The 14555-nt window shown below is 41.3% G+C and overlaps 4 protein-coding genes across 4 annotated transcripts in view; 2 read left to right on the top strand and 2 right to left on the bottom strand.

Moving 5' to 3' along the window:
• The window catches only part of LOC145453226 (uncharacterized), a 555138-nt gene that overhangs the window by 187407 nt on the left and 353176 nt on the right, over window positions 1-14555 (top strand). The window lies entirely within an intron of this gene.
• LOC145453237 (uncharacterized) overlaps window positions 1-14555 on the bottom strand; it is a 348886-nt gene that overhangs the window by 23501 nt on the left and 310830 nt on the right. The window lies entirely within an intron of this gene.
• LOC145453260 (uncharacterized) overlaps window positions 1-14555 on the bottom strand; it is a 96582-nt gene that overhangs the window by 11930 nt on the left and 70097 nt on the right. The window lies entirely within an intron of this gene.
• On the top strand, window positions 9475-14257 carry LOC145453206 (uncharacterized). Its single transcript, XM_080331179.1, has 2 exons — window positions 9475-9579; window positions 9644-14257. Exon 2 carries the CDS (start codon window positions 9644-9646, stop codon window positions 13484-13486), a length of 3843 nt encoding a protein of 1280 aa, XP_080187305.1. The 5' UTR covers window positions 9475-9579; the 3' UTR covers window positions 13487-14257.

Below are 14555 nucleotides of genomic sequence, written 5' to 3' on the forward strand. Positions count from 1 at the left end.
CTCTTTTAAGGATCTCAAAATATGCTAATCACAATAATAGGTAGCCTATAGACTGCAAGGGGTATACAAAATATATGTAACAGTAGTCGCAATGTATAGGATACATTTGAAGTATTGAGGTTAACTGTTCAGCTACTGTCGCCTATCTGTCCTATACGCTGCACACTTAAAATGCGACCCAACTTGGCACTTGCATCAATGATAGACAACCGCTGTGGATTCTAGATAGACTTTCAACGCAAGCAGGTGCTGACGGTCAATCAAAGTTGCATTCTAGCCCAATAACCGTTGGTACCATGCCCGACTTCCACACTGTAGAATGCACGGGCTGTGCACTTCATACACGGCCGTAGTAAAAGTGGCATGTCACGATTGCACGGCTTATGCACTTATCTATGTGATGCATGAATAATGCATGTTTTTTCAAGGATGCAATGTATTTTCGAGTCGGAGATAAACGTATAGGTACGATAGCCTACATGAGACTTGACGGTTTCCGTTTGTGTTCAGGCCGCAAACTTCAATGTGCATCGTAGATACCATCTATACTTGATAAAAATAGGTTGCCATATTCCTGTTCAATGGGATAAAACACCGTTGGGAATCGACTTACACAGCTGATGATTGCTTGTCGCTGAGATTCCGTTCAATAGCTACAATTACATCTGGAAATATTTCTTTCGCACCACTATGCAATGCATTCATACTACCCTCTATGACTCATAAATCTCTCTGCGAACTATAGGTAACAGTGCAGATGGCATTTATAATCTGAGCTGTAAAAACGTTATATGTCCTCACCTGAGCGTTGAAGCGAGACTAGCTCATACTGAATAAGTTTACCCAAATTTGCGTTTGCCAATGACAAGATATTATTACCTACGTTTACTACAGATATGCGTGAGGCAGAAGGCTATCGAGATGATAAAGGACACTGCGGACCTTAGTAGTAATAATACCGATCAATACAGTTATACAAAATTACTGACTCAGTTACAGTTTATTGTCTAATTGTTTGAATGGTAAGTTCTAATTTCTGATCCAGCATCATGCAGACAACGCGCGATAATCGGTTCGTTCGAATAATTCTAGCTACTTAGAAATGTCTCGGCAATGATAAAATATATCACGATCGAAAACTTAGTTTATTCGCTACCCATCTGATAAATTCCGTTCCGCTACTGGAGCGCCTTTCCTGCATCGTCACTTTAGTGTTGCTATTCACGGTTGAAAGATAAAGTTACCTCAACGAGGAAAACAAAAGAACGAAAAAACCCATGTGGCCCTACATCAACAATACGAGGATATTCACAGTCGTACCATCGCGTCGTGTCTTCGAAATAGAGTTCAGTCTCCATACAAACATTTCTAGTAACGCGTCGTCCTATTCTATATTTTTCGGTATAGCTAAGCTGTCTCTACTACAGTAGATATAAATTCACATCGCCTTTGGCTATGATATGTTTCACGGAACGCACCGAGGCATGTAGGTTAATTGAATTAGGCCTACGCTTTAGTTCAGAAATCCCAACGCAGTTATACAAATGTTGCCGCATCGGCACGCAAGTGCAGTCTGGTCTATTACGCAGTGTGGGCCGATATTCATGCGGTGTCCAGTTGCAAGACTGAATACGGAGATAACACACACTGCCAACGGGCCGAAGGTTATCAAAACATTGAAGCATAGTGTGATATCGCAACGGCAGTTGCGAGACTGGAGACACATAAAACCTTTGCCTTCAGACGTCGTGCTGTCATTACCTTCATAACGACATCTTTTCGCGTTTATTCAATTTACGTCTCCGGATGCCTTGTTTGCTAACGTCAAACTAATACACGATACCATATAATTGATTCCCCACGTCATGAATTCGTACGGTCGTACCGGGTGCCTGTTAGCTTCTTGCTCCTCTGTGATCGATCGAGTGTAGCGTTCGCGGTAAAACACCGGATATCAACAACGATGCGAGGATATGCGGGTGTATACTGATAGAACCTACGTATTATGTTTTAAACCATGCGCTGTTTACCCTCTTAAACTAATTATTCACATGACCATGATAGTCGTTTATGTCTTAACGTACACTACATGAAACATTTTAGTGATAATCATTGTCAATATATTGTTTCTAAGATGATACTGTATGTTTTAAATGATACAGCTTTTCAAGAAATTCAAACCTAATGTATGGATTATCGTCAAACATAGCAGACACGTTAATGGTACAAAATCTGCGATCCAATAGTGTCCGTTTTAGTAGACATCACAACGATAAATGACACAAAATATATCAATATAGAGAAAATATAAACCAACAACACTATAAATGTAGTGCGGGTTGCGCTGCGCAGCCCAGATAAATGTTGCTTGACTATATATGGCCAAACGTTCGAAAACTTTCGTCCCCCAGCCGCCCCTTCATATGTTTCGTCTCCTGTTTCTCAGACTCCGTCACTGTGGGAACCAGTGTAATGGTGTGACATTCCGCCCAGCATTTGATTATTTCCCAAACTTTAATTTTCTTCACGGAGCGTAGCCTATTTGGAAAAGGTATCTATACAGTATTGTAAGTTTGTGATGAATCCTTGTATACGCTTTTCCACTGGCGCAACCTATGATGTCCAATGCACAACGCTCGAAGGATACTGATCTAGCCTATTTGCAGTTATACATTTGCATCCGCACATTAAAATCAAACGATGCGAATTGAAATTCTTAAATGACTCGACACCGGAATTTGAGGTGACTTATTAAGTAGATTCAAGTCACTTTGAAAATTAGCTTCACTTAACTTGAAATATTTGTGAAATAACTGGACATGACAACAGTCAAAATTCATAGCGAGTCGTAATGACTTCAGTTACACTTATATAATTTTGTCCTCACGCTCGTAAAAGAGTGTAACATTAGAAACACTGTTTTTGTAGGGAGAAGCTTTACTATTTAAACGTGATGTCATGCTCTCAAAGCTGCACCAAACCTACAATGACTAACCTGACTCTTCGATGGTGCATTCACCTGCTGTGAAATATGTTCTTGGGTATCTAGTAGGGATGGTGTGAACATGAGGTTCACGTTCGCGTTCTGTGTGTCAACCTCGGAAATTTAGAGGTTCGCGTTCACAACAGAACCTTGGTAGGTTCTGCACTGTGAACCTTTTTCATATATTACAATTTTCACTTCATTATAACATCTTTGGTTCATATTTATTGCATTTCAACTGCGGGCCACTCTTTGCATGGCGCTGGCAGCATTAAAAATTAACACTAAACGAGCATGCACCTTGACAATCTCAAAAGTTATGCTTGCTTGGTTACAAAAGTTTGTTCGAAATATCCAGCTTTCCGTTTGTGAATATTTAGTGACTCTCTGCTATGAGTTTGACCCGCAATCACACAACATCACGATTGAAATACGTAGTCAGCGAATGATGCTTATTCAACCAATCATTAAGAGCGATATCGTTTTCTGGTGCAAAAAATCTAGCTGGCGTACGAGGTCAATCTTGACTTCATAACTTTACTGCATCATTAAAACCAAATCCTTGCGATTGAGGTGTTGGCTACTGCTGTATAACTTGTTAATGGGGTAATATCGGTAGCAAGTATAGAAACCTGCTTTACACTCTGCTCAATATTAATGTAACAATACTCAAACGCCGAACACATTGTCCGGTCTGGCCTAAACCGTAAAGGCGTAAGCTTTTATTCCCTGGTAAGTCCTCGTTGAAATTGTTGGCAAAGTGACAGAAGATATTGATTTTATCGGAGTAGGCCTATTATATCCTTTGATTGCCTCAGTTGATACATTTAGCGACGTTGAAAACGCCAACATGGAGTTTGATGTGGCCTGAGTCGTCGCTAGGTATCGTGTACATTAATATAGGCTATCATTTCATTGAAAGATAGGCTTGGAATTAGCAATATGACGTCACGTGACGTCATGAAGTTCACGTTCGTGTTCACACAGAACCTTTCAAAAAGGTTCGCGTTCACACGAACCTGAACCTTTCAGAGGTTCACACCATCCCGAGATCTAGCGTTTCACATCATTTCCTTATTTTACTATGACCCTACCAACTGACCACTATAATATAGTCAATAATTGATTGTATACAATAAATATGTGTGAATATTCAACCACAGCAGATAGTAAAGAAGTTTGTTGTTTTCAGGTTACCGTTATATAATTGCTGGCAGTCTCCTGCTGAACAAATATCACAGGTGATATAACTGGAACAAAACCACAAAACTACACAGGCATCGGTTGTCTGCTACATCACCTTCTCAGGTATGGTGAAGATAAATGCGCTCCTGGTGAACATGGTTAATATTTTTGAAATATTTGGACAGCGGCGCTTCGTGTCAAGCTCACCTTGTCACTGTCAAACTCGTTGAACGATGTAATGTAACCCATGTTCGACAAGATTTGCGTCAGGTTTTTAGTCGACAACTCGATGACTGTATGTAGTTGATGATACCAAGCTGAGATCAAATCAAATAGTTGAATGCTATAGTTTTTATTATCGTAAATAAAATAACTGGGAACATTTTCGTCGAAAAAAATAGCAGTAGCGTTGAGCAAGAAAGCTATAAACTTGATTGATGCTTAACATCACAGTAACAAAAATATTCAAAGGAAATGTATGTAAACAATGTTGCTGTTGGATGTAGTGTCATTGCCGCCTAAAACTGGGTATCACATTGGAATTCATCATCCAAGTTTGTCCTATCATGGAACAGATTCCCGCTGCGTTCAACTGCACAATTACTAATGCTTTCCTAGTTTGGAGAATACTGTAACAATATATAGACACATTGAATCGTGGCGGGAATTTGCTAAAGCGATAGATTAGCATATTTCTGTCGGAATCTCAATGGTTCAACACTGCAAAAGTTATTACCGCGTAGATGACGCCGATGCTGAAGCCAGTGACAATTCCTATAACATCGAGAGTTATCGCAGTTTTCACTTTCTGCTTCGCCGCAAGGGACTCCGAGAACTTCATGGAATTTGCCTGTATGGTATTCAAAAGTAAATACTGAAATATCTGTGACACAGCAGGAATATACGTTAATGAATTACTGGTGACTCCAGTAAGCACTGAGCTCTGAGCTGATTAATCGAATCACCACGGTGTGCAAAGACCTAGGTTTATATCACGATTAACGCCACAAAAGTCAACAAATCCTTCTCCGTCGTCAAGGCTGGGTGTCTACTGCCTAGATCCGATGCATTTGTGAACGGAAATCGATTTATTTCCATCGTGTTTCAACAATCAACATTACGGCAGGCCAGATGGCCCGTAACCCGTGATTTCTGATTAATCGTGGTGTTGCGACATTTTCGTTTGATGTTCACCAGAACGCAGGGTTACCTTACGACCTCTTTTCTGGTAATTCGTCATCCTTTACAGCTTTAAGAGCTGAGATCGTGGATAGATTCGAGTGAAAATGGGCATAAATGAGGCTAAATTGGGATATCACGGTTCGAATGAAAATGACGACCTATTTTTTGTCAACCGACCACAAAATGGGAAAAATTCTCCTTTTTTTCAGGATTTTCCTCGGTATTCTAACTTTGAAATTTTTGAAAAAGTGTCAGTAGTAGTATAGATCGCTCTGGGGGTGGCAGGGGTTCTTATGGGCGGGGTGGTGAGCGGCTGGGAAACCGGGGGTGGTGAGCGGCTCTTATTTCTTATGGCGGGGGTGGTGAGCGGCTATTGCGTCTTATGGCGGGGGTGGTGAGCGGCACATATTTCTTACGGCGGGGGTCGTGAGCGGCTGGAAAACCGGGGGTGGTGAGCGGTATTTATTTCTTATGGCGGGGGTGGTGAGCGGCACTTATTTCTTATGGCGGGGTGGCGAGCGGCTCTTTTGTCTTATGGCGGCGGCGGCATGCGGCTATTGTGTCTTGTGGTCGCACGGTAACCCTTTTCAGCGTAGGATAGCTCGCACGCGGCTTCGTTGTTGGTATGTCGTACTTCGTGTTGAATATGTATCAAGTAAATAGTCATGTGATTGGTCCTTAGGTAATGTGTATATTCCAAATTACGGCGAGTACGACAATGATATATCGTTATTCTTATGGATGCGGCGATGATTCGTACTTTCGAGTATAGACATCTCTCGCGTGGTGTTGAATATGTACGAGTCACCAACAATAACCGCACAAACGGAAACGTGCTTGCAAGAGGATTAAGCAGTGCGACCTATATTCCGAATGACCTGCGCGCTGAATTGTTTCCGTGCAGCTGTGTGCTACTATCGATTATTACACTAGACCGGTCAGTGTGAAATAGTTTGATCGTAAATTATAATATATGATGTAGTTTAGTCGTGTCAAATGACCGATCGTGTTCCTCGCTATTGATTGCTACCTGAATAATACTTTCGGCTTACTCCGCTGTTTCGCGCCTACAAAATAATCTGCTGTTCACAGTCACAACTTCATCGCGATAGCACAATTTTCACACCTCGATCAGTAGAACAACACCGCACTAACCCAGTTGTCGAATCACATAGGTCATACATTTTACGTGAAATATTGTATTGTGGTATACAAATATGCAAACTATTCTTTCAATTCAACAAGTCTAGTTAACGAATCGATTTTCAAGCTACCGACACAGTTTTTAACACGAGTGAGTTGATATTTCTTCCCGGGTACGAGCGAGGCTTTGTTCCATTGATCCAAAACCACCTCACCAGTATCATCCTTCAATGTAAAACTGTATAATTTCAACTCCTTTCCGGCACCAGAATTGACCATCTTCTCCTCTCGAGAAACACAAGTAGCGGCGATCGAGACGTATTCATCTTTATTTCCGTATACCGATTCACAGGTCAATAATGGGTATTCTTCAGTCGTATGTCTCGATTTTCCATGTAGAGTTACTGACGAAGCCCGACCAAGTAATACAGCGGGTTTTCCAGTAAATTTATCAATTTGAACCCAACCGGATTTGACCATGAGTTTTTTTCGTTTGGAGAAAGCTTTCTCAATGTCCCCGAACAAATCACGATTGAAACACGTGAAAGATATCTCTTCGTTATTACCGTCGATGAATATACCTTTGAGATATTGGCTAACGCCACCTCTTTTGGGTGATGAGGCGAATTTGACGCCGACGTGAAAATTTGAAGCGGCTCCGACTTGCATAGTGTTGACGCTGTTCGATGCCATATCGTTTGGTAAAGTGAGAGTCATCATCAAATCCGCCGACATTTATAGAATTAGGTGCGTGGTATTGAGTGAGTTAACAGTCTTTGTATAATCCTGATGACCCGCGTGAATAGACTTGGGTTAAAATAAACTTTACAGGAGTTCTGTAAGAAAGGATGCCGTTCACAAGTGACAAACGACACGAATGAATTTTCTTCTTACCCAGTCACTTATCAATGTACTGTAGTGAGTATTCAAGATGTCTGTTGCTAAATCTCTGTACGCTGCTAGGGTACGAATGTCACTTTTCATCGCCGCAATGCTTATGACACTAAAAACCCCATTCCAATCGATGCCGTATGATCGAATCGAGTTAACCAATGCGGTAAAATCACACTTTCGAACACGGCTCACGTTTTGTCCATGTACATAGAAATCTAGTACTCCGTGGATGAATTTTTCCGTTTCGCTCAAGGCGGGGGTAGTCAAATTATGATAGTACAGAAGATAATTCTCAATAATCGCGCTAGTTGCCATAACGAGTATATGTAACTATCAACTGAAAAAGTAAACCATGAGAATGACACCACAATGTGTTAAAATGGTGAAATACACCGCTCAGATTTCGAAAAAACAGATGTTGGCGGGTGCGTTTGACATGTGTGGTGCAATAAAAATCGGCCGTTGCGCTAAACAGGAAATTCACTAAAGCGCAGTGCGCTGTGCGATTTTGAAAAATCAGATATCTGTAGCGACGTTTTGATCTGTGACACACTAAATACGTCCGGTTCTGAAAGTCGGAAACGCGATCGGTTCTGAGGATTACGCAGTGTGCGTGCGACCTATATTTCGAATGACCTGCGCGCCGAATTATTTTCCATCCAACCGCGTGCTACTATCAAATTAAATCTATAAATAGCCAACACCCACGAGTCGATGGTTATACTTCGCTGTCGCAGACATAAACGTTGGTTGGAGCAGTTAGAATAATTATTATACAATGGCCGAGGTTCAGATAGATAATCTTGACAAATTTGGTTATGAACCAAATGCATTCGAATCGCAATTTGAAGAGAACGCGGATATCTTTGATGTGATTAATCCTGGTGATCTGATGACGCCGGATTTAAGAGTTGAATCCGCAGAACGCGACCTTACGGCAACGATCGAAATGCAGTCAAACTATACAGATATAGCGCGCCAGGCGTGGCTGAAGTCGGGTCAACTAGCTAGAGAAAGCGCGATTAACGATCTCACGAACTTGGTGACGATACCGTGTGTACCGACCGACGAGACAGCCGTTAGCAACGAATTACCGAATCCCGAGAAACCGTCGACTTCTGGGATGACGATACCGCGCCCCGCGGGGTTGCTATCGGCGACTGATACTCCTAAATCTGTATCAACCGGCAAGCCAACTCGAAAAAGAACCACATCGACAACGGCGGGCATACCACCCGCTAAACAGCTTCGCAATGGGAAATCGAAAAATTTGAATCGTACCGAACCCAGACAGAAGGTTGGTAAGAAACCTGTGAAATCTAAAAGTGCGAGTGACGATGATTTTCGCGACGATGTGAAGGGAAAGAAGAAGCAAGAAGAAAAACTCTGTCAATACACAGTTGACAAGATGGTTACCCACCTCCAGACTATTGACGCTGTTAAGCCACATTTAGGCTCAATGCTATGTTATGTTGACTCATTGATGGAGAAAAAAAATTTGACTGTCACAAAGCTCATGGCTGACATCAAACGATTGCTTACTGTCAAGGGTCAGCGTTGGAGTCTTGATGAGATTCAACCTGAATTAAATACCGCAACCAATGAGTACTTGCATCGACTTCTAGAAATTAGAACAAAATTGAAGTATAATTTGTGATTGGGTTGAATGATTTTCATTGTTGTGAGTGTCTATTCTCAATTTCTGTTTTCCGTTTCAGATTTTACATTAGAGCCATAAATAAACAATAGCTTCTAAAAGCGCAACCACTAACGGCGCTGGCGCTCTGTAGTCTCGAATCAGCGGTTCACAGTCTTTCTCTCCGGGTGTCGAGCAGCGAACAGCGTGGCTGACTGGCTGGGTATATTCGATCGCTGATTGCTGGATAAGGAGTTAATTAGTAAGTTATTCGGTACGATTACTTTGATTCATGAATGTAATATGCTATTCGTTTATCCTACAGACACAACAAGCGTGGAATTAAAGAATTGAAACGGTGAGTTATTACTGTTCCGAACTAGTGAACATGATGTAATGATTTTGTTGTTGAACAGACAGATCAAGCTCAAGGTTTAAGTTGAACGCGCGAGTCTACTGGTAAGTTATCTGCTATAACACTATGTTAGCGAGCATAGCATGATGTGTTGTTTGTTTTATTAAGCATAAAGGAAGACACCATCGAAGAAACTAGATTGTAAGTAAGACTAGTTTAATGGTCCCAAAGTGCTGAATTTGACCGCGTGTTATCAATTTTACAGATGAGTCGACGCCGACGAAATCGTGTTCGCGAAGAACCGAATGCACCGCCAGAGATCGCCGACGAACGCCAAGAAGTTGTTACTCAGAACTGGCAAGCGATAAAATCGTATGTAGTGAAAAAGACTAGTCATGTCTATAATATTCGAGTCATTGGTCGGGAGCTAGCAGATGTTTTCCGCGATATACAAGCTATATTTTTCTCAGAGTCGACACGTTTCAAAGTCAATTTCGCGTATGCATTTATTTTGTACCACGTCGAGACTCTGAGATTTCGTTATTTTCATGCATCGGCGAATGTTGATAGTGTATTAGAAACACCAGCGGCAATTTCAACACTAGATAAATTCGACGAATTTGTTGAATCTATAAGGTTGGAAACGGCGCTTGATTTATTGAGAAATTCTCGACCAAACACAAAGTCACTGCCGGTCTGTCTGACTAATGTGCAGTTTTATGTATATCCTACCGACGGCATGTTGATTGGTTGTGCTGGTATTAAGCTACCGAAATGGCTTGCGAGAGCGAGATGTATCATGACGATGTTGCGTCGAAAAAATAAGAACCTGTACAACGACAATCTGTGCGCTTTTCGCTGTATCGCCCACTCGCTAGGGAAAGATACCAAAGATTTGGCTCAACAATTTACTTCGGCATATGGTATTAACGTAGAATCTGGTGTAACTCTTGATATGCTGGATGATATCGAGGACTTGTTTAATGTGGCCATATTTGTGTACACCAAGAACGAGGGTAAAGCTGTTGCACTCCGTCGTAGTACATTTGAAGCGAAACCTGTGTACTTACATTTAGAAAGCAACCATTTCTGTCTTATTACTGATATATTCCGTTATGCGGAGAGCTATCAATGTGATGTTTGCGAAAGATTTTTCAATTTGCAGTATGAATTGACCAGACATAAATGTGCAACGGGTCCCGTTGAAGTGTTTCCGGGTGGCGTGTATACACCTCCTCTGAACATCTTTGAAAAACTTGATCTAGAAGGGGTGTTTGTTCCTCATCAGCTTCGTTATTTCAAGTACCGTATCGCGTTCGACATAGAGAGCATGTTTGAAAAGTGTGATATTCCAGATTCCTCCAAAACTACATGGGAGTGCAAACATATCCCCATTTCTGTTAGTATATCATCTAATGTGGAAGGGTTCTTGGAACCTCATGTAATTGTCTCGAACGGTGACCCAAACGACTTGTGTGCGGAAATGGTTGATCATTTTCATGATATTCAAAGTGAGTCATTCAGATTGTTACAGATGGAATATCAACACTACTTGGACATGCTCGAAACTAAAATTACCGAAATGAAAGCGCTCGATCCTTCTGAGAAAAAAATACCACTTGAACGTTTACAAGAGGAGCTTATGCGATATTTAAAACAAATCCCTGTTTTATCGTTCAACGGCGGTCGGTATGACTTGAACTGTCTAAAAGAATACTTGATGGGTTTACTCGTTGATGAAAATCTGAGTGTATTGAAACGGGGTAACAACTTCCTCTCTTTGACAACCAACAGACTCAAATTTTTGGATATTGTGAATTACTTGGCCCCTGGGTTCTCGTACGATGCTTATTTGAAAGCGTTCAAATGTAGCGCCGCTAAGGGTCATTTTCCGTACGAGTTTCTGACTAGTTTGGAAAAGTTAGATTATCCGAGTCTACCTAGCCACAGCGACTTTTACAGCTCGCTAAAAGGTCGTAATATATCCACAACTGAATATGAAAACTGTTTGAAGGTTTGGAATGATAACGAAATGACCACTTTACGTGATTATCTCAAATGGTACAACGCGATCGATACTCATTACTTCATTGAGGGGTTAGAAAAACAATTTCAATCTTTCAAAAGTCAGTTCAGTGTGGATATATTCAAGGAAGCTGTCTCCCTACCTGGGGTTGTATCAAGACATCTTTTTAATAGCATCCCACGTGATTTCACCTTGTTCAATGATAAACATCAGGATCTGGTTTCACTATTCAGAGACAATTTAGTGGGTGGGCCGTCGGTCATTTTCCATCGATATCAAAAACAGGGTGAAACTCGAATCAAAGAATTTTTTTATAAGGAAAACGCTCAGATTACCCAACATGTAACAGGGCTGGACAGCAATTCGTTATACCTTTATGCTTTGAGTGAACCTAGTCCAACTGGCTTCCCGATACATTGGCAACCACTCGATGCTGAGTGTACTAAATTCAAACCTGTAAAGACCGCACCGAAATGGGGGGAGACAGCAGCTCAATGGTTAAACTGGTATTCGCACATTCACAATGTACATGTCCACCACGCTTTTAATGGACCTGAAATCCGCGTAGGAGTTCGTAATTATCCTGCTGATGGGTTCTATCGTAATTCAGCTGGTCAAGGGGTAATCTTGTCTTTTCTTGGATGTCATTTTCATGCACATCAGTGCAGATTTGGCTGTGATGACTTGGAACGTCGAGAACGAACTAAACGTGTTCATGATTATTACAAAAGCCTCAATTATCAAGTCATATGTAAATGGGAATGCGACTGGCGCACGGAGAAACAGGAAAATCCTGATATTGTGCGATATCTTAATGGTATTCAACCACAATTGACTCGAACCAAGTCTGTCACCGCGCATAAATTGATGGAGATGGTAATGACTGGTACATTCTTCGGATGTTTATCAGTCGATATTTTCACGCCAAAACATTTGCAAAGGAAGTTTGTTGAACTATGTCCGATATTCAAAAATACGATGGTGTCTCGCGAGCATTTGACAGGTCACATGAAACAGTTCGCCATTGATCGTAAATTACTCACCAAACCCACGCGCATGTTAGTTGCTTCATACTGGGGCAAGAAAATCTTGTTGACCTCTGACTTGATCAAGTGGTATGTAGAGCACGGATTGATTATATCAAAAATTCATGAGGCGGTCGAATTCACAAAAAAGACATGTTTTGACAACTTTGCGAAAAATGTCTCGGACTGTCGACGCGCTGGGGACCGTGACCCTAACCTAGAGATCATTGCCCTGACACAAAAATTAGCCGGAAACAGCAGCTATGGCCGGGTCTTGATGAATCCACGTAAATTCAAACGAACCTCCTTCTGTGATAAAAGCGAATTGGACGTCAACGTGAAGGATCGTTTTTTTGTGAAATATGAAGAATTGCACACTGATCTATTTGAAATAACGAAGCGTCCTAAAACGATCAAGTGGGGTAACTGTATTCAAGTGGGATTCTGGGTTTATAACAATGCTAAGCTCAAGATGCTCTCGTTTTTTTATGACTGCTTGTGTAAATATTTCCGTGACGAATGCTTCATGCTATTATTGATGGATACTGATTCTTTCTATCTCTCGCATTCGGCACCATTCGATGACATTCTTATCCCTGAGAAAAGAGACGAATTTTATCTTGAATACGAGAACTGGTTTCCGCGGTATTTTTGCGACAACCACCGAAACGAGTTTTTGGCTGATCCGGTTTCTTTTGACCGGTCGAGACAGTGTTGCAAAGACACGTACGCGTATTACCTTCGACAACCAGGCTTGATGAAAGTGGAATATGAAGGTGGTACATCTTTCTGTGGACTACAATCCAAAAATTACTTTTGCGATGGCCCAAAGAAAAAATTTGCGTCTAAAGGTCTTCAGAAATCTGACCAAATTGATTTCAACACTTTTCTGGATGTCTTGACATCTAGGCAATCGGCCGGTGGGGTGAACAAGGGGTTTCGGTGCAGAGATAGGGGTGTCTATACGTACAAACAACAGCGTAAAACATTATCCTATTTCTATGCCAAACGGCGAGTGCTTGAGGATGGCGTGTCAACCCTACCATTGAAGGTTTAATACCATTTGTGATGTAATTGTATATTTTGTGTGTTATTGTATTTTATCTGTGTCTTCTGTGTGTCTGCTATTATTATGATTTAATTGTACTTTTTATGTGCTAATGTGTCATTTGTTTTCCAGATGGATAACGCTATTTCATATATTGAGTCAGTAATGGCAGAATTGGATTTAAATAGTTTGCACAAAGAGACGCTTGAACTGGAGCAGGAATTAACACAGCTCTCGATTCACGGTACCGACGACAACTCACAAGACCGCACGATACCCGATCGATCCAAGGCGCGCCGTCAGGAACTAGACGAGAAATGGACCCGTGTCCGAAGTGTCTGCATAGAAGCGCTACTTCAACTACAATTTCCTGATCGAAAGACGCCGAGTGATAACCACATCCTATTCAACAGAGCAAAGCTGACAAATTATGTGGTCTTGGGGAAAAATTGTTCATGGATACCACTTTTCGGTCACGAAGAGAGACAAGCCTACTTGAGAACCCGCAAGCGACATCGAAAATTCCAATTTTTCCTTGATCAACATCGAGTCGCAAACAGTTTGAAACGACCTCGTTCTGACTCTGAAAGTAGCGATGCTACAACCGATGATTTTTGCAAACATGATTCCCTTGTTCATTGTGAACATAATCTGTGGTGAACACTGATAGTTTTAGGTGAAACTTTGTTTACAATCTGTGGGTGTTTTCGAAATGTCAACTCGCAATGGAAACATTTTAGTAACAATATTTACTGATATCTGTGTCTTGTTTTTTTCAGATGGCTAGTGATTACATAATAGCTGTTCTGGAGCAGGCAGGTCTGACTCGGTTACACGAAAAGACACTTGTACAACGCCGCGATCATGTACACTTCGTGGAGTTGTATTTGAATCGAGAGATATCGCATGAATTATACGAACGACGCGTGTCGAGACAACATAAAGATTTGAAAGAGTGTTCCAAGGGTGAGGTCTATAGTTGTTAGATTTTAAAGCGCTATGAATCCTCTCTTATTATGAATCCTCTTATGTGATTTATTATTTTGCAGATTGGGATCAGCTGCTTGATGACCTGAAT

The sequence above is a fragment of the Botryllus schlosseri genome, chromosome 13 (genome assembly GCF_051294905.1).
Source record: "Botryllus schlosseri isolate E-star chromosome 13, Bs_hap1, whole genome shotgun sequence".
Taxonomy (NCBI): Eukaryota; Metazoa; Chordata; class Ascidiacea; order Stolidobranchia; family Styelidae; genus Botryllus; species Botryllus schlosseri.